We start from the raw sequence: 27,440 nt of genomic DNA, 5'->3' as shown, positions 1-27,440 counted from the left end.
CATGTCAACATATTAATTCTTGAACAATTTTAACACTTCACATTCACTTTTCAGAAGAGATCCCTCAGCATCCTTGATATATTTAAAGGTATAAGAAGAATCGACATGTCGCGCTGCAGTTTTCAGTGATGTTGGCACAAGTAGCAATTGCTGAAATTATCCCGATCAACTTATAAATTATCAATATGAAGATATTTGGCATCGAGAATCAAGGTTTTGAGCCTTATATAGTTCGTTATCACTGGTTGTTGTTGTAGCAGGGCTAAAGATAACAATAAGAAACATATTACAAATCGAACGGATGCATTGGGAAAAAGGCAGGAGAGCAAGAGATGTGAGAAAGTGAGATCCAACGGAATATAACGGCATAATTTATACTTGCCTTATTAATTAAAACGGCGCCATGTCAGCAAGTTATAGCATGGTGGTGAATGGTGAGTAAGGGGCAATATTCAAACATATAAAAGCAGACAATGCCAAATAACCTCTTCTCAAATAGTTTCTAATTCAAGCTTCCTTTCTATTTGGCAATAATATGAACAAATCCAAGCTCATTGTCGTTATTGGTGCAACAGGAGGCCAAGGTGGCTCTGTTGTTGAGGCGTTCCTCCAAGACCCTACATGGCTTGTTCGTGGCATCACCCGTAACCCTTCAGGCCCAAGAGCAAAGACTCTCCAGTCCCGCGGTATCGATATAGTACGAGCAGACTTGGACGACCCAGTGTCTCTAGCACATGCTTTTCAAGATGCCAGTGTCATCTTCGCCATCAGTGACTTTTGGGGTATCTACAGCGAATCTGATAATCCCGACAAACCAGAGCCTGGCTCACTATTTAACGAATGGGTTAAACAAAGGGAAACTCAGCAACTCAAGAATATCATCGACGAGGCCGCCAAACTCACGAGCCTAGAAAGATTCGTTATCTCATCACTGCCAAATGTGACCAAATTGACAGGCGGAAAGTACACCAATGTCTGTCATTTTGACTCAAAGGCCAACGCGGTTGAATACGGCGAACAGCAACAGCCAGATCTTTGGTCCAAGACGAGTGTTTTCCTTCCAGGCTACTTTTTGAGTAATTTCCTTGATCATCCAATGGCACAACCCACAAAGGTGAGCCCTCTGATACATATCATGGTATATTTGAATTCTAACGCACTGCAATGTAGGGAGATAACGGTCGAGTACAATTTTCAACAAACCTGGATCTCGATAACAAACTGCCATTCATTGCACACGATCAAGACTCTGGACCATTTGTTAAATCTCTAGTTCAAAACTGCCCAAACAAGAGTGTTATTGGATACCGAGCTTGGTTGACACTCCGACAGTTTGTTGACATATTCAGCAACGTGACAGGATATGAGACAGAGATACTGAAATTTCCACTTGGTCAGTTCACCTGGGACTGCGAGCCTGAGTTGAGAGATGAACTTCGTGAAACCTTTGCCTTTGTCAACGAGGTTGGGCTACACGGCGGTGACGACGCAGGATATAGCCATCCTTATGCTGTAAGCTTTTCTCTCCTGTGGTTCTCGCTTGCCAATGATAAGCACTGACGAATGAGCCTCCAGCTTGAGACATCTCCAGACGTTCAGAGTATCGAGGCTTGGATCACTGAACAAAACTGGGAGAAAGTACTGGGGCCTTAAAGAGTTGGGTACCTGAATAGCAAGGTGACCAAAGAGTATTTGATATTTGTCCTTGAATCTTACTTGTTGATTGGGTACAACATTCGCTCCTAATGGATCGGAATCTTCTATGACTGTCCGTATATTCAATAAGAGGTAGTGGAATTTTCAGGATTCAAGTTATGACAAGCTGTTTTATTTATGTGTTGACCTCGGTAGTCATTGATGTGGTCGCCGTTCACAATCGACCGTTACATTAGTTTAATTAATGGCTTGTGGGGACAAAAGCTAGACCGTTCCAATACCCCGCAGAGTGTCAGCGAAATCCAAGAAAGGGTGTAGGGTCGCCCATAACTTCCATGAAACTAATTTTCAAGTGCAGCGTTTCGCCCTGAAGCTGGCTGTGGTCAACATCAACGAACTGCCTTTCGGGTCGCCTCGATAAATATCTGCCAGCTAAAATGAACACCCCTTCAAAAATCGTCGTTGTTGCCTCCAACAACGTCCCAAAGATCAAAGCAACAAGTGAAGGATTTAAGCAGATGTTACTGGACACCTATGACTTCCAGGGTCTTAGTGTAGATTCCCACGTCTCAGATCAGCCCTTCTCCGACGAAGAAACACTCCGTGGAGCGACAAACAGAGCTCAGAATGCCCAGACATTAAAGCCAGAGGCAGACTTCTGGGTTGGTATTGAAGGAGGCGTTGAAATCCACAACGGCTCTCTCTGCTCTTTTGCATGGATCGTGGTCATTGGAAAGAGTGGAAAAGTTGGAAAGGCACGTACGTCGGCCTACTTTCTGCCCGAAAAGACGTCCAAGCTGCTGAAAGAGGGTGTTGAGTTGGGCCACGCGGATGATATGGTGTTTGGCCAGACGGATTCGAAGAACAAGCAAGGCTCAGTTGGGCTTCTAACGGGTGGTGTTGTCGATCGGGCAGCCTATTATACTCAGGCAGTTATTCTAGCTCTCATTCCCTTCAGAAATGCATCGTTGGATTTCTAAAACCCTTCTCAACATACAAGGCAAGATATGTGCTCGCAGGCAAGAAATATGCACATGTATGTATGTATTCGTTTTAACAATATTATATCGGCGATTCAAATATTATAGTATATGCATGCGGACTTTTCTTCCCTCCACCATGTTTTCTGCAACCATTCTGTTATTACTATTCCATCCATCTCTTTGACGTATTTGAAAATTAACAAGGTAAGGTATATATATATATACGGCCACGACGCCATGCTATAATGGGACTAAACATATTATTTTCGACAAAGTTGGCTGATGGCAGCCATTATGTATCCGTAAGATAGAGAAAAGATGACCGTTATCGACAGTATCGCCAAGTACGTAAATGAAGCAAAGTCAAGTGTTGCTGGAAGAACAAACATGTGATGCTTGCGTTTATTTAAAGATTGGTGGTTGCGTGGTGAAGGCGGACTTTAAAAAGGCATTGCTTATAAGAGTCAACCCTTCAACGGTACAAGGCTTCATTCCAATCACCCACTTCAGTCATGCCGTATGGATTCCACTCTTGCCCAGGATAACTAGTCGCACTCATCTGAGCAGGCACCTCCCCATCTGAATCGGCATTGGGATCATAGTGGATCTTTTCTTCCTGTGAGTTGAGACGTAGTGTACGTTTTCGTGCGTCTTCTGTGTTCTCAAGTTCGGCATGGAATGAAGGGCCCCCGCTGGGTTTGGGTTGGGACGGAGCCTTCGAGTCGCCTATATCTGGTGGAGATGGCCTGGTTGGTCCTGAACTGGCATTGCGTGTCGTCGCAGTAGGTGGACTGATGGACACGCCCTGAGACTCCTCTGCCTTGGGAGAATAGCCCCGGTTGACGTCCGTCGCAGATCCAGCTCCCATAAAAATCTCCCCAACAGATTCAGAAGCAAACACAGGCATGGGAAGGGAGGGAGCCTGGTTCTTTAAGCCCCCGTTTTGTTCCGTGCCGATTTCTAGGGAAATGTGCTCGTTGGGCGATGAACTAGCGCTCGCCCGAGGGTTTCCGTTTGTTCCGCCACTATAGAGGTCAGTGTGACCACGGTTCTCCTGCTGGAGCCCTTCAGCGTCGATGCTGCCGGAGGCAAGAAGATTGAGCAGTGAAGGACGTGGCGATGGTGCGTGAACTGGTGTGGGCGCGTGAACAGTGTCAGGAGTAGAGACATGAACAGGGTGCGACTCTTCCCCATGAACCATTTGCTGGCTCGGATGCCTAGGCTGTGGACTATAAGGCTGCTGGGAGAAGTGCGAATGCCGAGGACTTTGATGTGCAGGCAAATTTGGACTCTGGCCAATGGAACCTTGCCACTGGCCAGGATAAGAAGCTTGCCGAGATTGAGCGGGCAAAGATTGATTCCCCAGCGAATGTGTCTGATGTTGCCATTGACCCTGAAATTGACCCTGAATCTGAATAGGGGCGTGAATTTGACCTTGATGTTGGGTGGGGGACCCGAACTGTCCTTGCTGTGGTGGCGGTGATGGAAACTGCCTTTGCTGAAGTGATGGAGACTGGAATTGCCCTTGGTGTTGGGGAGGAGACTGATAGTGTCCCTGCTGTTGCGGCGAGCGGTGGGTTGGATCAGTAGGTGAGTTTGGGGGCAAGAACTCGGCTTGAGGCTGAGGGGGTTGAGACGCAAGAACGTGCTGTGGCGAATGCATGCCTAGTTGCCCTTGAGGGATGGATCCTGAAGAGCTACGGAACTGCTGCTGAGGTAGAGATGGGCTGATAAACATCGAAGACTGTCTTTTATATTGCAGCTGCGCAGGGGACTGGTTGCTCAGATGTGATAATGGTCGTGAAGTTGTGGCTTGCCCGAAAGGCTGGCCGCTAACATTCGAAGATGGGCGAGGGGACTGTGCTTGCCCGTATAGAACCTGAGCAGTAGAATGCTGCTGAAGAGACTGTCGTTGCTGTGGAGCACCCATCTGGTGCTGTTGGTAAGCTTGGAAATCTGGAATAACCATGGATTGCCGGTTTTCCTTGGAACCTCGTTTAAATGCCCCGAGGATCTTGCTTGCAGTCAGCTTGTCTTTGTCAGTCTCGGTATTTCTTTGACTAGGCTGTGACTTATGCACAACTTGCGCAGACATGCGATTCTTAAGGCCCTTCCACTTCGATACTCCAGGACTCCCCTGCCGAGCTGGCTGGTCAACTACCTGAGGCTGCTGCAGATGGCTCGATTCGTTCTTTGGAGGAACTGAAGGGTTTCCGTCAGGTTCCTGCATCTGCATTGGCAGACGACCCGAAGCCATCTGATAAGCACCCTGCCGAGGAGGACCGGCCTGTGACAAGAAGCTTGAGGACTGCTGTTGCTGAGGTAAAATTCCCATCCTACTAGTGGATGCCTGTACTGGAGGACTGGTAGACGCTACCGGAATGACTGGAGTCTCAGGTTGTGAAATTTGTGAAGATTGCCGCCTTCCACTAGTAGGAAAGGAACTGTTCAGCCGAGGACTCTGTGTTGCCATTGAGGAAACAGACGGTGGTCCTGTCTTCGAAGCTTGGGATACAGGGGACAGAGGCATGCCGTCATCTAATGCAATTTGTCCAGGTCTCGCATTCTGCCTGAAAGACATGTTCGGCGAGTCAGTGACGGGCCGTTGAATAGGTGCTATCTCTTGCATGTGTTGCGAAAGCTTTTCGAACGACTGCGTCGGATGATGAAACGAGGTCTGTGCTGTCGGGGCTGTGCTTGGAATGTTGAAGGACGTCTGTGTTGTTGGAGCAGAACGTATGCCTGACGCCGCTGGCGAGATTGATCTCATTCCTTCGGTTCGAGGGTCATGAAAGCCCTGGCCGACACTGAAAGGAGTTTGAGGTGTGCCATGACGACTGTGGTCTATCGTCATCACGATCGGAGGAGTCCCTGCAGGAGTCGTGGAACCAAAGCCTAGTGGTGATGGGCGGGAGTTTCGGTACACTGTCTGAGCGTGTTGGCTCTCTCTTATTGCACCCGACGAGGTTCTAGAGGTCAGCATGGGAGACTGCTCCCTGGGAATAGCATCGCCAATCATTTGGCGAACCATTGGCGGTTGCTGGTTAACAAATGGCCGCGGTCTTTGGGGCTGGGGGCTGGCGAGAGGCGGGACATCGCTCTGAGGCGTTGGGATTCCAGGGGTCTCGGGGAAAGCGCCAGGCATCTGCAGAGCAGGAGTGGGCAGCTGAGGACCAGATGGGCTTCGATCCTGGGATTGCGGCATTCCATGTTGGGATGGATTGAGTTGTAGTTCAGAAGGGCGGCGATCATGCGACTGTTGGGCGAGATGCTGTTGTATCTGAGGTGAGGCACTTTGCTGACCTTCCTTGCTCTTGTGGCCATGCCCTAAGAGACCCGAGATCAATCCAGCGGCCGAGCCACGTCTTGTGCGACGATCTGAAGCATCGGCAGGGGGTGCATTTGGTAGGGTTGAAAGCATCTGGTTGAAAGTTGGACCAGCAGTGTTGCTTCGCTCGAAACCCGGATGGGATCGCTCCACAGATACCGGCTGTTGTACGCCTAAATGACTTGAAATCGGCCTAGAGGAAGTGGGAGTACCGGGTTTGGCAAATGTGCCACTGCTTGGCCTGTTGAATACGTTTGTCATAGCAGCCTTAGCATTGAAAGCTGAGAATCGCTTCTTAGGAGGAGGGGTAGCACTTCCAGTCTGGCTCAGCTCGTTAGCCAGATTGGAGGTAGCTGCGCGAGGTACACCCGCAGGCCTTGATTGGGCAGAATCAATGCCCAACCCGGGATTGATTCGAGATGCCCTCTTGTCTTCAATTGCGGTGTGTGGTCTCGAGTCTTCCGGGCGTGGAGGGGGAGGCATGGAGAGCTTTTCTCGGCTCTGCTTATTTCTCAGACCCAGCATGAAACTAGTTCTGGATTTCTTCCGGTCGTTTGTTCCATCAGTCGCTACACTAGACACGGAAGCTGCATCATGGTTAGCCTCTGGAAGCTGTGGAGGCTGGTATGGATTGTAGTTGTCAACAGGTGTGCGCTGTCGCTCGGTTGAAGACTTCCTGAAGCGATGCCCAATATCCTTGAACAGTGCCGACGCTCCCCTAGAACGACCGCGATCATCACCAGGGACTTCATTGCCACTAGTTCCCGTTCTTGAGATACCTTCCTCATGAGACAGGCGCCCGGCGACCTGAGAAGCCAGACCGGGGCGGGTTTCCTGCGAATTATCTTGTGGTGGTTGCTGACCAGGGAAGAGGCCTGGATATCGATTGGTCGTTGAGGGGGGCACTTCGGAAGGCTTCTGTCGTTGATGATGATGCTGATACTGAGTGGCCGAGCTCGACGACGGAGAAGTGGGCACATCACCCGTCTCTTTGTTGTAACCAAACGACGGATCATGCTGCGAATGTCGTGAGCGATGCGAACGCTGGGAGATCTGCGAGGCGTTTGTGCCAGCTCGGTTCCTATTGACAACGTGAAGAGGTTCGGCTAAGTGACTTTCTTCCAGCTTCCATTGTCCCGATGGAAGAAGTGGTGAAGCCTTGGGGGTAACGCGATGCAAAGGTTCCGACAGATGGCTTTCTTCGAGTTTCCAGGGACCGGAAGGAGGTAGTCTCTGGACTGGATTGCCACCGCCACCCATCAAATGGGGCGGTAATAGTGGCAGTGAAGGGCTTTGATGTTCCGGATTATGTGGTGGCATAGGTCCCTGATTGACTGGGTGCATCTGGAGGGAATGACGTGGTACCGCCTGAGGGGATCGTTGCTGTGAAGCACGACGTTGCCACTCCGGAGTCATCGCAGGTGTTTCTGGATCATCAACATCCTTCTTATATTCTTTATCAGGCGCAATCGAGTCGGTTCCCACCAGAGTTGACCCGATTGTGACTTCGGATGTAATGGTTCCTTGCTGGCGAAGGATTTCATCATAGTCTTCAGCGTCAGCTGAAACACGCTCGTCTATAGGCTCAGTCGGTCTCCGCTCGACTGCAGTCGGTCTTGGGTTGACATCGAAAGTCGAACCCCTTCTGATAAGCGGCAAGCCCACAAAAGATGAATGCCGCTGCGGAGTAATAGATAAATCGGTTGGTTGAGACTCATGCTGAACGTCTCTGGGTGTCTCTTGAGATGTGACAGTGGCGTAGACAGACATCGGCTGATGCAATGAGCCAGAATGCTCTTCTGAAGGTACCATACGAACACTGCCACGGTCAGGCACAGGAGATGCGCCACCAGACAAAGGCTTACTGAAAGGCGCCTCAACACTGGCTTTCTGTTGAGGTTGATCACCGTTTGTAACCAAGGCTCTAGATTCCTTAGAGGCCTTAAGATTGGCAAGATTTGTCTCCCGGAAAGGATCCCAAGTAGATTCATCGATAGGCGTTGGAATATACCATTGTGATCTATCATCGTGTTCTTTACTGGGTATGGCAGATGCATCTTGTAAAAACTGAGGCTCATCACTCTCGCGTAAAGCGATTTGCTTACCTGATTCGCCAGTCGGAGGCACAGGGCCAAAAGGAGGAATACTGGATGATTGGGAGGACTGGGGAGCATGATAGGATTGAGTCGAGGGCCTCGAGTTCACGTCTTTTTCGGAAGTTTCATCAGCGCGGGATCTCGCGAGACGATCTAAACCCCACGATGCGCGTCTTTCAGTCTTGAGCTTTGTTTGCACCGGAGATGTTGGTTCGCCCTGCCATTCAAAGAAACATTAATAAACATTCTTGTCACATATAGCCTGATGGATGGGCAACATCATGGTGACATGTGGGAGGAGAAAAGGGAACAAGCGTCGTAGAATTCCTATCTCATACACCCGTCTCATCATAAGGCCAAGAGTGAAACACCAGCCTTGAAGTGCATGATGAAAAGAGATTTAATCCAACAAAAACCCCACTCAAAGGGAGAAAAAGGAAGAAGCCCATCACAACAGGTTCTAAAAAGAGAAGCGTCAGTGAAATACCTTGTCCCCGGTTCCACGCAATTTGCTCTTTCCCTTGCTAAACAATCCTTTGCCCATCTTCCCAGCAGACTGCATAAGTTCCTTACTCTTGGTGCCGATCTGGTTGCTCGAGTTACCGAAGCCGCTGGAGCCCGATGGCACCGAGCTAGCGACCCGAGATCTGCCGGCTGCTGGTTGTCCTGTCGTAGGCGAGCTCGCGTTGAAATACTGCTGAGTATGAGATACACTGGGGCCTGGTGCGTGCCCTTTTTGACTTGCAGGCATACCACCGACCCCGGAAAAGGAAGCAGTGCTGCTTGCGTATTCGGGATGCTCGATCATAAGACTAGAGAGCCAGTTATCCAAGCCCGACTCCCAAGCTTGATGCGTGTCTCGGCCAGCTTCGAACTTGAGGGTCCTTTGAACAGGTGTCGCCAAGGTCATAATATCACGCCACGGAGTAGTCTGAGGAAACTCGCTGCTTGAGGGAATCGACCTACCCGAAATTTCAGGGGGCGGCGTTGTTGATGCGAGAGTCGAAGATGTTTTAGCTAGGGGCTTGTCATCCACGATCGATGGACGGCGATCTGCTATGGCCTGAGGCGTGGAGTCATTGTGTTCCACAGACACTGGTGAAGGGGGCTCCAAAGTAGTTTGCTGCTGGCTTGGCGGAAGTGTGCTAGCCTTGGATACCTGATGAGAGATTCCACCGGAAGGAGGAACAATGATTTTCGGAGCTTCAATATTTTGTGGCGACTCGTTGGATTTGCTGATATTGATGGAAACTGGGTTCTGCGAGGACTGAGCATCTGCCGATACCACTGGTGATGGGGAACCTGGGGCGGGAACTTCCTTGTTCAAGTTCCCAGCAGGAGTCTCAACAGGGAGGGTCTTGGGGGGTGAGTCAAAACCAGCTTCCCAAGAGAATCTGCGTCGCGATTCAGCATTCGGAGAATCCGGCGGAGAAGCAGGCTTGGGTCCGATAGAAGCCAACCCCTCAGGCAATGGCTGTTCGGTTGGCTCTTGTTGTGGTTCATTTACGAGAGCATTCGCAGCCTGTAACTTCTCCTTCCCTTGCTCGGGCTTGCCGATTGAATCTGCCCAATAATTATCGTAGTCGCTGAGGGTATAACTGCTGTTACGCATTTCGTTCTGACCACCTGGTGTCAATGACTGAGTGTTCTCGGGCGCAGGTCGGGCAAGAGCAGAATTTGAGGTTGGGGCGATGGGACTCAAAGACCTCATAATCTCCTCACTCAGAACATCACTTTCCTTAATAGGTGATGAATTAAATGTATTCATTGTGCCCTGCGTGAGTGCAGAATTTGGCTCGTAGTTTGAAGGCGAGTAATCTGATGGCTGGGGATGCAGTGGTTCTGTCGGTGTGATCTTGGAGCCTGTTGCAGCCGAGCCACTCGCAGGGTCTCCAAGTGATGGATAAAGCCCTTTTGTGTTTGGGCTTGGTGTACGCAGAGGCGGAACAGATCGTGGATCATTTGCAGGAATAAGTGATGATTGATTAGACGAAGCATTGCCAAGTCTGGATTCATTGCCATCATCTTCGCCCTCCGGGGGCTTTTCGTTCAGCGTAGAGAGGTTTGCGGCAGTATTGATTGACTGCTTAGATGCCAAGGGCTGTTCCTGTTTGACGGGACCCTGAGCATTTGAATTACCGCTGTCGGAAGAGAAGAAATCAGCGCCGAAAACTGACATACGCGCGACATCAGGAAGCTGTGGGCTAACAGACATTCGTTTTCGGTCGATCTCTGTGGGTGAATGCAGGACAGACTCTTCCTTGGGGTTGTTGATTTGCTGCCAAGTTTCAGCGCTATCTAAGACGGGTGCATCGTTCGATCCTGACTGTCCAACATGCAGCTCATCGCGTTTCGCAAGAATACTGTCAAAAGTCGGCTGCTTCTGGACTCTGTCGACCACAGGGTCGTCTCCTGGGCCGTGTCCCTGACGGCTAGGTTCGTGAACGGGTGGCGAAGAACGATCATCCGGCCTGGGCGCAACGTTTTCCGTGATAGACAAGGGTGAGCCACCAAGTTTACGTTCATCATCTATATGGCGATACAAATCAGGTCGAATCGAAGGAGAAGCTCGAGCAGAACTACTGGGGCTTTGCGGGGTAGAGGAACGGACTTCAGGCTGCTGTTGAAAACTCGGCGGTTTCGAAGACCCGGCGCCCGAAGAAACTGGCGCAGGAGATCCGTTCCGTCCTGCAATAGGCGATGAAACATTATAGAGTTGTTCCGGAGGCGCAGCGTTAGAGGGCCCAGCTGAATGTTGAGTTTCGAGCTGGAGCGACGGAGGACCACTCGAGCCTCGAGAGCTAGAAGCTACAGCAGCAGCTAGCCTGGGCGAAGGCCCGTATGATTCGGAAGGACGTTGGCCAACAGACCGGAGACCTGTTGTAACTCGAGAAACGGGAGGGGGCGGCGGTGGTGGTTCATCGTCATCAAACTCGTCGGCGCCCCAGTCATCACCATCATAGTTCTGAACGGGTGCTTGGACCCATTTCCTTGTCTTTTGACGGCTGACGTTCACTTGGTATCCGCCAGGTGTTTGAGGCGATCTGGAATGAATCGTGGGTTAATTAAAGAAAAGGTGTCAGAGATGATAATGGTTATTTACAATGGTGATTGCGACTGCCCTTGCGCATAAGGGTTGTTGTATGTCCCATCCATGTCGTGTATTCGTCGTCAGTGTTCGACTATCGGTGCATTCTTGGTTGGTGCTTGATGACTAGCAAGAAGCGAAGGTTTATGGCGACGCAGAGAGTGCTGGGCTCAGCGGACGTGGCAAACTAATTAGGTGTGCAGACCTCGTTGGGGTTGGTGTTGACGAAGATCGGTGATGACTGACTGGATCGAAGCCTGGGTTACAAAATGGGAAATCCAAGAAGAACGAAATCAGTGATGGACTAACAACAAGTATACGATGGAAAAGAAACAAATCAAAATACGATGAGGAGAAAGGCAGCACAATAGGAGCCAGCGGCAACAGATGAGGGATGCCAACGAGATGGTGATAGAACAAGGAGGTGGTGCTCTCGAAGGTCGGTAGGTAAGTAGGTAGCAATGGAGCGGGAACAAATGGTGCGGTCAGGGACTTTTAGGTGCTAGTGTTAGTGTACTAGCGCTGCAGTTGCCCGTTGGAGATTGGATGACAGAAGTGGATGGGGCACCTCGGCGCCGCAACTGTTAATAAAAACAGACAAGGAAGGCCGCATGAGCCAAGGAGGATACAGATACCCCAGTTTGCCCAGCCTCGTTGAAGCCTAGGATAAAATTAACCAAAGGGACCTATTATTATTCTACCGCCTACTAAGGTAATGTTGGGATGTATCCGCACGTACGTAGCTGCTTCTTGGGCAAGTGAGCTGGGACATTTAACCGTCAGATTTGGAAAGTCAAAGCAGGCGCCCAAACAATGTCCAAGTGGCTGTGCCGATTAAGTTGATTGAGGAGTTACGGAGTACAACGTACTATGAAGTACAGACAGAGTACAGGAATGAAATTACCAGCGGAGCCGATCCCAAGATCGTGGAGCCTCCATTATTATGGCAACAAGTTACGAGATCAGCTGCCTACTAACCTCTTGTTCCTACTCTGTACTGGGCTTCTGATCCTCCGTAACACTCCTAGTGGGTAGCAGAAGAATTCCATGACCTCTAAGCTTTAAGCTACGAAAAACAAATAGCCTAACAAGTATGGTCTAAGTAGCATAAAGTGGCCTACTAACTTAGTATGCTTCTGGCGGCTAGCTTTTCTGTTACCATGCCTAATGATTGCTAAAGTTATTATTCGCCGGTAATTAAATATGCGTACAATCCACGTAACCAAAGTAACATGAATCAAGTACTGGTCGTTGCTATTTTTGACATCTATAGTGGCATTCAAACACGAATCTCTACGCGATCGTTCAGGTCGTCCCGGCTCGCGATCCATATTGTTATGGTTGTGATTTTACAGATAATAACAGGAGTGCCAAAAAAAAACACAACTACGGATTTAGTGAAGCTGAATCGGGACCTGTGAATGTCACATATTGGAGTGGCACAGAATTGTTATTCTCGTCGAGTCTTGCGAAACTGGACAAAAGCTTGCATGTTGACCAAGGGTTGGGTTACTCGGTTTCCTCACAGGCGATGAAGGGGTGAAGGATTTTTGATCTTGCTCTTTGCTGTCATAGTGGACCAGCCTTCGAATATGTCGATCCAAGCCTCAACAATGTCACGAATATCATACAGTTCCTTCAGCGATACAATATTCCCACCCTCCCTCATATGATAGCCTCGTTCACTTTGCTTATAGATGCCCGAGTGGTTTGTTCAACTCTTGTCACATATGTTGTAACAAGGTCTACCAAGGTACTGCTCCGAAGCACAGCCGAGGTTGCACATCAAGATGAATACCACCATTGCTACAACGATAAAAAAAAGAGTCCCGGTATAGACATGCCTATTCTGATAGGGCGAGTGACGTTGGCAATGACACGTTAAGGGGCCAAGAGTTTTCGTGTCTCTGAGTATTAATTAATAATTTAGTAGCAAGCTTTCGACTAGGTATTGTTCATCTTGCAACACAAAGTTTACTCGTGAAGTATTAGCAAGGAGACAATGGGCTTTAAACAATGCCGTCATTCCCGTCCCGCTGAAGCTAGACCCCACTCAGTTGCAGAACTAAAGGACTCGCGATGATACATAATACGAGCATCCAGACTCAGGACGAGCTAGAGACGCATGGAGGGGCCGGCAGTTACGAGAACATAACTAGAGATCGAATCTTGGGAAATGGAGCAAGTCCAGCAACAGTTGCAGCGCATGGGGTCTTCTCAAAGTATAATAGCTCTGATCAGGGCGGTTTCGTCACGAAAGATAGGGCTCTATTCTTAAAAAACAGAATACCAAGGGACTGTAAGACCCAATACCTGCTGAGTAGCCCACCTCCTTCCTCCAGCACAACCAAAGAAATGGTTCCAGATACCTGTATCTACCTAGTTATCCGTAACAACCTCAATCTTGAACTTGTTAATCACAGCCACAGACACAGCCACACTAAAAACTTGGGGCCAGCATTGCATTTATTCATTGCATGGATAGTTCGCAATAGCCAGCGTGGCGGATCAACGTCTGTGCCTACCCCTGCCTGGACCAGTCTGGAACAGCCATTCCCCCAATCAATCTATCAATCCAATCTCCTTTCAGACGCAGCGACACCAATTCAAATCAAACTTCATCTGTCTCTGGCATTCTTGGTTGCGCATTTAACATAGCTTCTCCTCCATTTAATCACATAGAGGCCTGCGACTTCTTATGGGCAGCTATTAAACGATCCTCTTCCCACCATATTCGACCTGCCTGTTCGATTACATCCGTCGCTAAACCACTCCTTTTAATACACTGCAATTCGCTCTCGTGTCCGCGTCACCCGCCCGCCGCACTCAACGTTTTGTTTCGCCTACGCTGTCAACCGAGACCTGATTCGGTCCCTCCCACGTTTTACACCACGATTCGATTCATTCTCAGTTGAACTGAAGTTGCCAAGGTGTCCGGCATATTGCCCTGCTACTACAAAATCAACGTGAATCTGTTCTTTTCGAGACACGAAGCCGCGCTGGCCGCAGTCTGACATCTCGGCGTTATCCTTAACCCCTCTTAATCTGGCCACGATGGCTGTCTTATCTATTCAAGACCGAACCTCCGAGTTCAAATCGGTACTCGCACAGGCACAGCGAAAACAAACATCGTCAAAAGTCAGCTCCCAGCGTCAATCTCTTTTGACTGATGCGCAAAAAGATGCCGCCAACGGCCATCCCACTGGGCCTCCAAGGCGATCCGATTTTGCCCGCAAAGCTGCTGAAATTGGACGTGGCATCTCAGCGACTATGGGCAAGTTGGAGAAGCTAGCACAACGTGAGTACGACATTATAGTCATTTATGGCGGAGATGCGCAGCGCCATGTATGGTTCTAACATGGAGAACAGTCGCGAAACGAAGAACCCTTTTCGACGACCGCCCCGTGGAAATCAACGAACTTACTTTCGTCATCAAGCAAGACCTGTCGTCTTTGAATCAGCAGATTGGAGCTCTCCAAACTATCACAAAGCAGCAACATCCCAAGGCCGATCAAGAGGGCGAGCACAACAAGAACGTCGTGTACTTACTACAAGGCAAACTTACTGATGTCTCCGTCAACTTCAAGGATGTCCTCGAAGCCAGAACCAAGAACATCCAAGCATCGCGATCAAGAACGGAGAACTTCATCTCTTCGGTGTCGCAACATGCTCAGCCTTCTATTCAACAGTCCGCTTCGCCACTCTACGGGACACCCGCCCGCAACTCACCTGCGCCGGGTCAAGATACACTCTCCCTTAATCCTGTTGGCGACCAGCAACTACTGATGATGGAGGAGGCACAGCCTGCCAATACATATATCCAACAACGAGGTGAAGCAATTGAGGCCATCGAGAAGACGATTGGCGAGTTGGGAAGCATCTTTGGACAACTGGCCACAATGGTTTCGGAACAGAGCGAAATGATCCAGCGCATCGATGCAAACACCGAAGATGTGGTCGACAACGTCGAAGGAGCACAGCGAGAACTTCTCAAGTACTGGAACCGAGTATCAAGCAACCGGTGGTTAATCGCGAAGATGTTTGGAGTTTTGATGATATTTTTCCTGTAAGTTCACTAGTTGAGCATCTGGAGATATGCCAAGAAGGCTATAGTTTTCCCGGCGTGCTCAGTCACCGTTGGGCCAACCAGTCGCTAACCTTTTCATAGGCTTTGGGTTCTTGTTTCCGGCTAGTCTTGAGCCATTGAATGAAGCAATGCATGGCATGAGAACAAGAGTCGGGTAGAAAACTTGGGCAATGGGAAAGGGAGTTAAGGCACGTGTTTTGTCGCTACGCTATTGCCATTCTCCTTAGATTCGGATGAGAACGACGCAGCATGGAGGACAGGGTCGGAAATAAAGACTATTCGAGAGCTTATGTTGGCGGTTTTAGGGTTAATAATGAATGAGTAGATAGCCCTCGGGCGAAAACACAAAAGCCATTATCGTTCTCATCTGCTGATTAAGAGGTCTAGTGCCTGTACCAGCAGCTAAATGGACATTGTTAGGAACAGAAAACAAGAAGTACCCCCACGCTCATGGACGAGGTATATCGAAACTTGTAAAGAATTTGACATGATTTTGAGCGCGATGACAGCTGAACCTACCTAGGTAGTTTTACCTAGTTACCTACCTGTATATAAAGCAATCAGAGTCGGCCACCAGCCGCAGTTCGTGTTTCACTATCTTCATCGAATCACCGACAAAGGGAGTCTTCGAGGCTCTTCAAGAGAAACTACATCGAGGAACGGCATGATTGGGGGCATCATGTTTTCCGCCAACCGGTGTTCTCACCGACCTAAGGGACACATCATGTTAGCTTCTACTAAATACGGACGATTCGGACCAACCCCACCCCGAGAAAACTCCATCAACCATCACTCTTTTCCGTACAAGTCACACCCCAAACCCGCCTACTGCTCCATGAGGTAAAACTCGCCTCGAGCTAGAGGCATGTCCCTGGCGATGCAGCTTTGTTTGGCGGGGAACACAACCTTGACCCCACAGATATGATCGCATGTAACAGTTTGGGGGGATCAACAGCGGGATAAGTCTGCGGGATGTAACAAGGTAGCATAGCTTGGCCCGACAAACGTAGCTACATATGAGGGGCAGTCAGTCATATTCATGATGCGGCAGCAGTTTATAACCTTGAGGTCTCCCGCTGTTATACGAGCATCTTCTTTCCCTCCTGTGCTTTGCTCTAAACTTCGCTCATACACATACACGCCCTTCAACCAACTATATCGCCTACTGCCTTGCCGACTCCACACAATGGCTCCTTCAACCTTCAAGCTCAACACCGGACAGGAAATTCCTGCTGTCGGACTCGGTGCGTTGTTTTCCTAATGCTCCGAATTCCGATAACCTCAATTGATTAACCTTGTGTTTGCAGGTACTTGGCAGTCCCCCGCTGGCGAGGTCGAGAAGGCTGTTGCATATGCTCTTAAGGACGGCTACAAGCTGATCGACTGCGCCTACTGTTATGGGAACGAAGAGGAGGTTGGCGCTGGTCTCAAGGCTGCCTTTGAGGCTGGTGTCAAGCGCAAAGACATCTTTGTCGTTACCAAAGCCTGGGCTACCTACAACACCCGTGTCGAGCTAGCTCTCGACAAGAGCTTGAAGGCCCTCGGCCTCGACTACGTCGACCTTTTCCTAGTAGTAAGTCTTTCTAAGAAGGGTTGAATTACCTAAATCGTTGTATGCTAAATAATGTCAGCATTGGCCTCTTCTTCTCAACCCCGAGGGCAACGACGACAAGTTTCCCAAGAAGCCTGATGGTTCCCGAGATGTTATTCGAGACTATAACCACGTCGATGGCTGGAAGCTCATGGAGAAACTCCCCGCTACGGGCAAGACAAAGGCTGTCGGTGTTTGCAACGTAGGCTTGCCAAATTTCACTGTGGCCTAGGCCTAATTAACACTTTTCTAGTACAGCAAGAAGTACCTTGAGGAGCTTCTGCCTCATGCAACCATCGTACCCGCTGTTAACCAGATCGAAAACCACCCTGAGCTTCCCCAACAAGAGATCGTTGACTTCTGCAAGGAGAAGGGCATCCATATTGAGGCTTACAGTCCTCTTGGCAGCACAGGTGGTCCCGTCATGAGTGCCCAGCCCGTTGTCAAGATTGCTGAGAAGAAGGGTGTTTCTGCCTCTACTGTTCTCCTCAGCTACCACGGTAAGTCTCGATAGTGTACTCTTTACTGTGACTCTGCAACTAATTTTCTTTTCCTAGTCGCTCGCGGTAGCACCGTTCTCGCCAAGTCGGTCACCCCTGAGCGCATCACCGCTAACAAGACCATCGTCGACCTCGATGACGAAGACATGAAGGCTCTTAACGACTACTCTGCCGAACTTCAGAAGAACAACCAAGTAAAGAGATATGTCTACCCTCCTTTCGGCATTGACTTCGGCTTTCCCGACAAGTCATGAATACAAGGTCGACTATAAACGAGTGTGTGACGGTGAGACCAAGACCAACATGATGAAAGAACAAAAGCGGTAAAAGTAAAACTACATTATAATTAGATATTCTTAGTGAGATCCAAGAAAAGGAAATCAAACTGATCTGACTTTATAATTTGCCTCAACGTGATCATGCCAGCTTGGCCAAATTTTGACTTCAACAGGCAGGCAAACAAGGAACGTACATCAGACCAATCTTTTTGATGGGGGGGGGGTTTCTCAAAGTCTAATTACATCAGACCAATATAACAAATAATGGCTAAGCTTGATAAATGCGGATAGTCTATATCTTGGTGCTTGAAACAGCTCGTGTCTTTCATCGACTCTTGCTAGAAATCCACCGCTACATTTCGACATGTGCAAACGTTCCACCAACACGTTTATTTGCCGGCTACACGTTGCAAGTACCCGTTCGCATCGCCCTCTAATGAAAGAAGCCTCTAAGTTCGTGATACGAAAAAAAAGTAGTTAATTGCATCGCCAATTGCTACAAAGCCATGAAAGATATTCAGAATTTCCGAGACACCACCATTCAACAAGCTCGCCTTTTAGCCCATCCAAACAATACTCTGATGAAACACCATCCAGTACGATTCTACAAACGGGTCTGTAATTATTTTTCATTAAAGTCTACAACAACCTTGATGACAAGGTTGCCTTGTTCATCCCTCACCTTCCCTGCCATTTTGAAAGCTTCCTCAATCTTGTCCATGCCGGTATACCTTTGAGTGACTAGACGGCTAACATCAGGCATGTTCGCAGGGGGGTTGGCAAGAAGCTCAATGATCTCCTTGTATGTGTTGGCATAACGGAAAACACCCACGATGTCGACTTCGCGAAGGGCGGCAGCTGACATGGGGATGGTGAGCACGGGAGTACCCATACCGATAATCATAACTTTGCCTCCAGGCTTGGTAGCGTAGATAGCGGTTTGGACGCAGGTTTCGACACCCGTACATTCGTAAACAGCTGTAACCTCGCCAACAGCCTCTCCGTTGATCTGAGTCTCCTTAACCATGGCAGCAACCCTTTGAGCAAAGGCTAGCTTATCCTCAATGGTTTGCGGGCGCTCCATGGGAACAACTACTGAAGCGTCGGCGAAACCATTACTTGTGGCAAAGTCGAGGCGTTCCTTGAGAATGTCGGCGATGATGACTGTCTTTGCCTGGTCGGCCTTGGCAACAGCGGCTGCTAGAAGTCCAACTGCACCAGCACCGAGAACCAGAACTGTTGAGCCTTTGGGGAGAGATGCGCGGTCTCGGGCGTGCATTGCGACAGAAAGTGGCTCAACAAGAGCACCGAGGTCGAGGGTGACGTGATCGGGCATCCTGGGCACGTGTTAGCAGGCTATTCATCTCATCCACAGCCCTCAACTTACTTATGACACCACTTGGCAGGGTGGTTAATTCGCTCTTGTAGCGTTCCTTGGGCATGAGGGTTGGCCTTTGCCGAGCTTCGAAACTTCATGCCGCGACAGATGTTGTAACGTCCCTCGCCACAGAGCTCGCAGGTTTCGCAAGGAAGACCAACTTCAAGGGCAACATGGTCACCGGGCTTAAGGTGTGTGATTTCTGAACCAACAGCTACGACTGTTCCTGCAGACTCATGACCGAGGGTGAGAGGCTCTCGCACGATAATATCGCCATTGCGAAAGTGGTTATAGTAGTGGAGATCTGAGCCGCAAAGACCAGTAGATTGGACGGCCACTTGAACTTCATTGTTGGAAGGCTCGGGGAGTTCACGGTCTTCCTGTTTCATGAAGTATTTAGTGGTTGTTATGAGGTCTTTTTGGGTGTTGGACTAACCAGGCGCAGGTCCTTCTCACCGTGTAGGACGGAGGCTTTCACGAGATCAGTTGCCATGATGAGGGTATGATACAAGATGCGGCGCAGGTAGTAGAAGTGCAATTACTGGTTGACCAATTGTCGTCCTGTTGTTTCCAATGGTCAATCAATAAACAAAATACTTAGATTAAGAAAATGGTAGATTTGCATGAAACGTTATTAGAGAATCATGGGCAAAGAGAGATGAGAGTGGGATGTGGGTTAATTAAAGGGACCTTGTCATGAAGATGGGGTAAAAGGTGAGAGTCGACCTGGAAGTCAGGTACCTCTTACAGTTAGTACTCAGAAGGAAACTAAAAATAAAAGAAAAATTATCGCGGAGAGAGAGCCGAGCTTGAATAAGAAGACGAGCCCGACCAGAGTTAACTTACGGAGAGTACATATCTACTGTACATTGATTGTAGTTATGTCCCATGACGTTCAAAGGCCCCTCCCCCACTCAAGCTCCAAAGGGTGAAGGATGGCTACTATGGAGACTAGTAACTTCCACTAAAGATCCACAATGTTGGAGACAACCTAAGACATTGGAGAAGACGAGTCGAGGAGGTATAGAAGGAAATATGTAGAAACAAATTGACTACCAATTAAGAGATTCCTCGTAATCGTTCTCGAAGGAATCTTATATGTACTTTTTGTAGTGACTACAAAATGGACATTGCTGGGAACCTATACCTCTACAATGGTATCTGTACCTACTGTTTCTTTTAGTAGTGGACCTCTACTAGACGAGACTCAACACCCCTCAGCGGGGAATCGCGGGGGTGTTTTTGCATCGGCCTTCTTTCCGACCACCAATAGCCGTCCCAAACGCCGAATGCTTTGTCGTTGGCAGGTATGGATGGATAGATGCCGATGAAGGAGCTTGTCGCCAAGGCTACATTGTCAATTGCCTACCTCTACTAAGGTAGACTTGGTTGCTTTGATCTAACCCGTTATTCGAGTAGCAGTCCCCATATACAGACAGGTGCCTGCCCCTCAGTGAATTCAAACAAAACATAAAGGTCATCCTTGACTCCATCGCGACGTGAGCAGTTCGCATCATTCACATCAAAATCACACAAAAATGTCTGCTTCATTCTTTTCTCTTCTAGGCCAAACGGCTCTTGTTACTGGAGGCACACGTGGTATCGGACAAGCTGTGGCCATTGGCCTGGCAGAGGCTGGCGCCGACATTATTCTAGTACAGGTACGGACCAAAACGAAACATCCACAGGCTGTCATGATGAGCTCCGAATACTAAATCGGCACAATGGACAGAGAGACACAACTTCACAATCGACCAAGGAGTCAATCGAGAAGCTAGGCCGAAAGGCTTTCATTTATACCGCCGATCTATCGTCGCAAGAATCTGTTGCTGCTCTTGTGCCCAAGGTCCTTTCCGACGGACATGAGATCCGCATCTTAATCAACTGTGCTGGCATTCAGCGACGTCACCCTTGCGAGGTCTTCCCTGACAGCGACTTCAATGAGGTACAAGCCATCGAATGCAATCTGTGTCTTGGAACCTATCTAACATGCTCTAGGTCATCCAAGTCAATCTCAACTCTGTCTTCACTCTATGCCGCGATGTCGGCGCCCATATGTTGAACCTCGAACCGTCTTCTGTCACTGGTCGTCGTGGCAGTATCATTAACTTCGGCTCCCTTCTCACATTCCAAGGAGGCTTCACGGTCCCTGCTTACGCCGCATCGAAAGGTGCTGTTGGCCAAATGACCAAGAGTTTCGCCAACGAGTGGACTGCCAAGGGCATTACCGTCAACGCAATTGCTCCCGGATACATCGCAACTGATATGAATGAAGCTTTACTAAACAACCCGGAGCGTCTCGCCAGCATTACTTCACGAATTCCTGCTGGTAACTGGGGCTCGCCGGATGATTTTAAAGGCACTTCGGTGTATCTTGCAAGTAAGGCCAGTGGATATGTGAGCGGACATGTCTTGGTTGTTGATGGCGGATGGATGGGCCGATAAGCTGCAAAGCCAAGAAGGAGACGAAGAAGAAGAGACTAAGCATAAGAGCAAAATTTAATGGTTTTGGATACATATCATCCAAATCCCCACACATACAGTTAACGACGCGCACGAATGAGCCTTCGTTTGGCTAAACGAGGTATGCCTCCGCAATCCGTGACTACCGTGACCTTGTTGATAAGACGGCGGACGACATGCAACACTGAAGGGTTCTTTGATCGAACGCTGCACAGGCTCTATCAACGTTCGTCCATCTTAAAGCGAAGCGAGGCTTACAATGATTGTAAAGCAGCAATGCGCACTTTTGTAAACGAAAGGTCAAGCTCGTCGAACATGATTAAACTTGATGGCATCCGTTTCTCGAGGGAGGAGTCGCAGCTAGACAGGACTGGGAAAAGAATTGGGCTCGATGAACTACATGCATTCCAGCTGGGTAGGGAGTCTGATACTTATATTTGATGCCCATCGAAAGTCGGAAGCCGGATCAACAGCCTCACTCAGCTTATGGTTCGAGTCACACAACAGCTTAGGGGGTTCTACTCGCAGTATTTAGTCAATAGCCTGTAATAGCTCACTATTGTTCGCCAATGGTCATAACCAAACGAGCCCATAGGTGCAACGAAGCCCTTCTATGATCCGTTACCAAATCTATCATCCGAGTTTATCGTATCCCTTTTAGATTTTACTGCCTGTACCATGCGAAAAACCCGCATCAGCCTATATGCCTTGCGCCGAGGTAAACATAACGATACAAGGGTATAATTGTGAATAGACATTTCATAATGTCGTATTTAGTAAAGAAATCACTGAGATTTACCCTTTTCGCCCTCATAGTAGTGGGCCATCTGGAGACCAGCTCGTCGGAAGCCGCACTTGACGTAGAAACCTTCGTTGGCCTCGCTGCAGTCCAGGATGCTCTTATAGCAGCCGACCTGCTCGGCGATGTGGTCGAGCGCTTGGATGATTCGGAGACCGAGCTTCTTGCCCTGCTGGTCCTTTGCGACGGCGATATCCTCGATGTGGCCGACGGCGCCAAGAGAGTGGATGCTATAGGGGGGTTTGGTCAGCCTTGCTATCTATACGAACGGGCAAGGTCGGCTTGAGAGCCATTCGTGACTTACAACTTGCGCTCAGTGATCAAAGCACCAGTTCCGACGACGGGACTCTCTTTGCGCAAGGTGTCCTCAATGATAATAATGTAGTAGCTGCCAGCAGCAGCCATGTCATCGTACTGTTTAACGAAGTCGGCCTCGGTAATATCACCGACCGTGGTCAAGACACGTAGGCAGTCGAGGAAACCGCTGTTGAAGTCGGACTTGCGCAAAGCGCGCAGAGTGTAACCCTCAGGAAGAGCGGCCTTGACCTCAGAAGAGAGGAGGTTGGCGCTGAAGATGCCTTCTTGAGCCATGGCGGTGTCGAGTTTGGTGGGGGATAGGAGTTTTTGGCGGGGTCGTGATCAGACCTAGAGACGGCACAGGAGAGGCTTTGTCTCAGCGAGTAGCGTAAAAGGGGGTAATTGAAGAGAGGAATGAAGGGAAAAGACTCTGAGTCAAAAGTATAGTATATGCGAGAAAAGCGATGCCAAAGTCAGATCTAACAGATGTACAGTAACCATCATAGCGGGCTAAGCTTAGGTCCTCTGTCAGTGCCCCACTGGGGGGTTTCTATTCTATATCGGGATCACCCTTCCAGGGGTCGGTGAGAGTCCGCCCGTCACGACCTAAAGTTACGTTACAAGCTTTGCTTCATGCCTCAAGATGGACTACCTATGCGACAAAAAATCCGGTTCCGCCCGGGATTGAACCGGGGACCTTCTCGGAATTAACTGTTAACGAGATGTCATAATGAAACCGGGTTTAGAGTATTCTTTCAGGAAACCCGCAAGCCAACCGTCGATTATGATTGCGACCTAGCAAAATCGTGATAGTGTTTTAGGTGCTTCGCTCCTGTTTATGTATAGCAATTCCGACTGAACTATTCACATGTTATTGTCTTTGCCAAGGTATGAAGGGACGTGTTTGTGTGGCTGCGTGTCCCAGATATCTGAAATTAGTGGTCTTTCCCGATGTTCGAGAGGCTTGACAGTTGTAAAACGGCCCCAGCTAGCTCCATCATGTAACCAAATGCGAAGAGGCAAAGAATCACATGTAAATCAATATCTTATATCGTCATCTATTTTGTCTGACTGCTAAATTATACTATTCCTTTTATTGCCCCCATGCTATCCACCCATTTCTCTGCGACATGCCATTAATGCTTTGTCACGCTTTTAATTACATTCCGACCATGTAATTGGTGTTGAACATGCGTGGCGAGGGATCATTGTTACTTCTTCGTTGAGCTTCATTTAGTAGTTTGCGGCACGTTCGCTAGCCCCAACTTCTTTTCAAAGTGGACCTGATTTAAACTTGAGTTACAGCGGCTCAGGCTGTTTAAATTAGTAGTACAGGCTCTCTATCGACGGGCTGTCAATGTCTACGTATGCAAACACCTTATGATACCCTTTTCTCCTTGATCTCTTTCTTCTTCCAATTACCTAAAACGATTTCCGATCAAATCTCAATGCAAACTCCTTCGTCATGGATAACGCAAGTATTGCATCCGCAGAGGAACTTCCTCCGCAACCTGGCCGTACTCTACTCCCTTCTCCGGTCGCTCAAGCTGTCAGTCTAGCAACACGCTCGACATGCCTTGCCATTCGTCTTAGTTCAAGGGCCGGTTCCTTTGGCCTCAGTGCAGCGAAAGTTACAACTCTCTCTTCCCTGGAGCTCGCTCGCGGTGTGGTCGAGACTGTACTAGGCCAAGCGGGAAGGGAAACACTATCACGATCCCAGAGCGATTTGTCAACTGCTGAGGCCGAGTCCATCATCGAGCGCAGTTTTGAGCATCTTCATAATGCTATGTCCCAGGCCGTCTTTTGGACAACCGCAGGGTTTCACTTTACAAACACGACCTTCTCCATGGCATCTGGGATCTCTCAATTACTTCTATCTTCCCTTGACCAAATATTTGGTTCGACTGACTCTTCTCGAGCCATTGCAAGCATAATAACGTTGATAAGACGGGAGTTCCACGATCCTGCGACTGGACTCGATGGGGAAACTATCGGCATGACGGATCTCGTTCTTGGATTATGCGCTTTGTCATATTTACAGCAGTGGTCGTGGAAAATGGTAGAGGAGGAAAGAAAACGACAGGAGTGCGAGGAGATTGTATGGGATGTTGTTGTCTTGAACGATGGCGAGCGAGTCGACATACAGGATCATGCTCCCCGAAACCCAGTCTTCACGAAATCGGCCAGTCAGCCTTCCCGAGAAAGCAATCCTAATAAACTCCAAACAGCAGCCATTACCCCTACACGCTCAGTATCTTTCCAGGGCGAGGAAGAAATTATCGAACATCTGAAGGATGAGATGGTCAATAAACTCCCTCCTGAAACTTCTGTTTCCATCTTGAATACAGTATCATCGACACAGACCGTCACCATCGATGTCGATGGACCTCGCCCATTTCCTCTGCCTTTGCTACCAGGCGCAGAAATCATCGAAGCTAATGGGTTAGATTACCAGGTCGGAAAGCGCTGTAGTCAACTACTTGAGGATCCTCCAGAAGCTTCAAGCTACCGCGTTGTGTATAAGCTTGAAAGATCCAGGACTGGTGTCATGTCCTTCTCAGGATTGCGAGATGGTCCCATAACTGACGTTAACACGCCACAAGAAGAGTCACCCCCTATGGTTCTAGTCAAAGAGCCTCCTCAAGTACCCAAGAAGCCACGGACGTCTGCTGCCAAATCACCCCCACCACAATGGTCAAGACCTACTAGGGTTACTAACGACACACCGTCTCGAACCTCCCCATCGACTGCAAGCAAATCTCGCAGTCACGGAACAAGAGATGAGAAAGGGATATTACCACGATCAAATTCGACCTCACCGCCATCCTCGCCCATTGAGCCTCAGACCCCTCAGCGTGAAGCAAATCAGAAAAGACCACGAGCGCCCATCAACCCATCATATCCTCGTGGCAAAACCAGTGGCTCCCGTGAAACCACTATAACCCCGAAAAGAGTACTTTCGAAAGGGAAGTCAAACACTTCAACTACTACTACTCAGCAGCCTGGCGACAAAAAGACCGGTCTACGGCAAGCTCTTCGGGAAGGAAGTCAGTCGATTTCCAACATCTGGACCAAGGACTCGCCGCCTACAGATAGTAAAAAAAAACCGCAACCAAAAGTCTCAAATACCGCCAAGCTCAGTAGCAAGATTATCAATAATCCGCGGGCTCATCTAGACCAACAGCGTGTCGAAAAGGCCGAGCTTATTCCACGCAGCTCCTCAAGGGCAAGCTATGTCTCTATCCATGAGCGCCGGCGGAACTCTATGGTATCCCAGACAGATGCATATTCTTCTAAATCAGGATGTGTCACCGCAACTTATCCTCCGAGTGTTTCCCTGAGCGGCCCGGCGTCTGATCTGATGGGGGCTCAGCATTCGTCCAATGATGGCTTGCTTGCACCTCCTCCGATCTCTATAAACCATCGTAGGATCATTCGCAAAAGTCCAAGTCTTTGGAGCATGGGTTCAAATGACTCGCAGTCGTCGGTAGTACTTTCATACTACCACCAGAAGAGCGCTTATACAGCATCAGATGCAATGGGGGGCCTTCGACGTGACGGTATGGTGAACGGGATATTCCCTCGGGCCCACGTGCTTCGCAACATCACAAGATACATGAGGTTCTCGTCTGCATCCTATGGGTCGGCATTTCTCAAGTTCATGGGGATCTCTAAGGACATGCCATTATTAAGAGCGTGGGATAGTACTCATACTGATGTTAGGCATTTCGTCCATCACACCGAGTCCGACACCCACAGCATTCTTTTGGCTTCTCTTGTTGATCCACAAGGGGGAACAGACTCTAGTGGTTCGACGGGAACGGGCGTACCCTTGGTACATTACATCTCTCTGGACCATGATGCCAAGGCAGTTGTCCTAGCCTGCCGAGGTACTTTGGGGTTTGAGGATGTTCTCGCTGATATGACTTGTGACTACGACGTCTTGACTTGGCGCGGCCGAGGCCACAAAGTGCACAAAGGTGTTCATGCTTCAGCTCGTCGTCTCTTGTATGGCGGCGATAGGCGCGTGCTTCTGACACTTCGTGAGGCGCTATTGGAGTTTCCAGACTATGGTCTTGTTCTATGTGGACATTCTCTTGGGGGTGCAGTGACAGCGCTACTTGGGGTCATGCTTTCCGAGCCAAACCCAACTGGCACCGGGTTTGTGACGGCCATCAATGCACCTGAAAGAACAGTCGGCGATGATCAGCTTGATGGGCTACTTCCTATTCACTCCACACTACCCTCAAGGCGTCCTATTCACGTCTATGCATATGGGCCTCCCAGTACAATGTCAACATCTCTTCGTAAGCGGACCCGTGGCCTTATCACTACCATAGTTCATGGAAACGATATTGTTCCATACCTCTCCCTGGGAGTCCTTCATGACTTTCAGGCAGTTGCGCTCGCTTTCAAGAACGACCAGCAACAGGCCAAAAGGGAGGTTCGTCAAAGAATATGGAAAGCCTTTCAGACTGGCGTGGCAGATAAATGGTATGGAGGCCTGCCCTCGGTGCCGTCTGGAGATACATCCAAATGGGGGCATTCGGTCCTTCAAGGCCTGAGAGTTGGCATGACGAACCGGAAACTTGTACCACCCGGAGAAGTGTTTACCATAGAGACTCAGAGAGTCTTGAGGCGCGATGCATTTTTGTTACCTGAAGAAGACCATATTGGCAGGCCAGCGCAAAGAATCGTGTTGAAATATGTCAAGGATGTCGAGGAGCGTTTTAAAGAGTTGAGATTCGGGACGAGCATGTTGGTCGATCACAACCCGGCGAGATATGAAGAAGCGTTGAACAAGCTTCGTCTTGGTATTGTTTGAGCAAGAAAGACTTATTCTGATGAATGATGATAATGCTTCAGATTTTACAATGGTTTCTGCGGTTCATGATG

The 27,440-nt window shown here is 49.1% G+C and overlaps 9 protein-coding genes across 9 annotated transcripts; 6 read left to right on the top strand and 3 right to left on the bottom strand.

Annotated features, from left to right (window-relative positions):
- Positions 1 to 535: 535 nt before the first annotated feature.
- FSST1_008979 (NmrA/HSCARG family protein) lies at positions 536 to 1,653 on the top strand (the record flags this gene model as incomplete). Its single annotated transcript, XM_083225914.1, has 3 exons — positions 536 to 1,114; positions 1,171 to 1,512; positions 1,576 to 1,653. 3 exons carry the CDS (start codon positions 536 to 538, stop codon positions 1,651 to 1,653), a joined length of 999 nt encoding a protein of 332 aa, XP_083084940.1.
- A 440-nt stretch (positions 1,654 to 2,093) lies between these two features.
- On the top strand, positions 2,094 to 2,636 carry FSST1_008978 (uncharacterized protein; the record flags this gene model as incomplete). Its single annotated transcript, XM_083225913.1, has 1 exon — positions 2,094 to 2,636. The coding sequence occupies one exon, from the start codon at positions 2,094 to 2,096 to the stop codon at positions 2,634 to 2,636; it is 543 nt and encodes a 180-aa protein (XP_083084939.1).
- Positions 2,637 to 3,111: 475 nt separating this feature from the next.
- Positions 3,112 to 11,219, bottom strand: FSST1_008977 (uncharacterized protein; the record flags this gene model as incomplete). Its single annotated transcript, XM_083225912.1, has 3 exons — positions 3,112 to 8,280; positions 8,551 to 11,107; positions 11,167 to 11,219. 3 exons carry the CDS (start codon positions 11,217 to 11,219, stop codon positions 3,112 to 3,114), a joined length of 7,779 nt encoding a protein of 2,592 aa, XP_083084938.1.
- Positions 11,220 to 14,205: 2,986 nt separating this feature from the next.
- On the top strand, positions 14,206 to 15,344 carry FSST1_008976 (t-SNARE syntaxin; the record flags this gene model as incomplete). Its single annotated transcript, XM_083225910.1, has 3 exons — positions 14,206 to 14,449; positions 14,521 to 15,217; positions 15,320 to 15,344. The coding sequence occupies 3 exons, from the start codon at positions 14,206 to 14,208 to the stop codon at positions 15,342 to 15,344; spliced, it is 966 nt and encodes a 321-aa protein (XP_083084937.1).
- Positions 15,345 to 16,424: 1,080 nt separating this feature from the next.
- FSST1_008975 (putative glycerol dehydrogenase) lies at positions 16,425 to 17,583 on the top strand (the record flags this gene model as incomplete). The annotated part of the gene is made up of 5 exons (XM_083225909.1): positions 16,425 to 16,482; positions 16,546 to 16,811; positions 16,870 to 17,031; positions 17,083 to 17,329; positions 17,387 to 17,583. The coding sequence occupies 5 exons, from the start codon at positions 16,425 to 16,427 to the stop codon at positions 17,581 to 17,583; spliced, it is 930 nt and encodes a 309-aa protein (XP_083084936.1).
- Positions 17,584 to 18,229: 646 nt separating this feature from the next.
- FSST1_008974 (chaperonin 10-like protein) lies at positions 18,230 to 19,478 on the bottom strand (the record flags this gene model as incomplete). The annotated part of the gene is made up of 3 exons (XM_083225908.1): positions 18,230 to 18,944; positions 18,995 to 19,365; positions 19,422 to 19,478. 3 exons carry the CDS (start codon positions 19,476 to 19,478, stop codon positions 18,230 to 18,232), a joined length of 1,143 nt encoding a protein of 380 aa, XP_083084935.1.
- A 1,045-nt stretch (positions 19,479 to 20,523) lies between these two features.
- Positions 20,524 to 21,430, top strand: FSST1_008973 (uncharacterized protein; the record flags this gene model as incomplete). The annotated part of the gene is made up of 3 exons (XM_083225907.1): positions 20,524 to 20,646; positions 20,718 to 20,930; positions 20,984 to 21,430. The coding sequence occupies 3 exons, from the start codon at positions 20,524 to 20,526 to the stop codon at positions 21,428 to 21,430; spliced, it is 783 nt and encodes a 260-aa protein (XP_083084934.1).
- Positions 21,431 to 22,233: 803 nt separating this feature from the next.
- FSST1_008972 (acyl-CoA N-acyltransferase) lies at positions 22,234 to 22,838 on the bottom strand (the record flags this gene model as incomplete). Its single annotated transcript, XM_083225906.1, has 2 exons — positions 22,234 to 22,477; positions 22,552 to 22,838. 2 exons carry the CDS (start codon positions 22,836 to 22,838, stop codon positions 22,234 to 22,236), a joined length of 531 nt encoding a protein of 176 aa, XP_083084933.1.
- A 1,171-nt stretch (positions 22,839 to 24,009) lies between these two features.
- FSST1_008971 (lipase family protein) lies at positions 24,010 to 27,369 on the top strand (the record flags this gene model as incomplete). Its single annotated transcript, XM_083225905.1, has 1 exon — positions 24,010 to 27,369. The coding sequence occupies one exon, from the start codon at positions 24,010 to 24,012 to the stop codon at positions 27,367 to 27,369; it is 3,360 nt and encodes a 1,119-aa protein (XP_083084932.1).
- Positions 27,370 to 27,440: the final 71 nt, after the last annotated feature.

This window comes from Fusarium sambucinum, chromosome II, assembly GCF_050947815.1.
Source record: "Fusarium sambucinum isolate potato_lamoka chromosome II, whole genome shotgun sequence".
NCBI lineage: Eukaryota > Fungi > Ascomycota > Sordariomycetes > Hypocreales > Nectriaceae > Fusarium > Fusarium sambucinum.
This window is presented reverse-complemented; position numbering and strand designations above follow the sequence as displayed.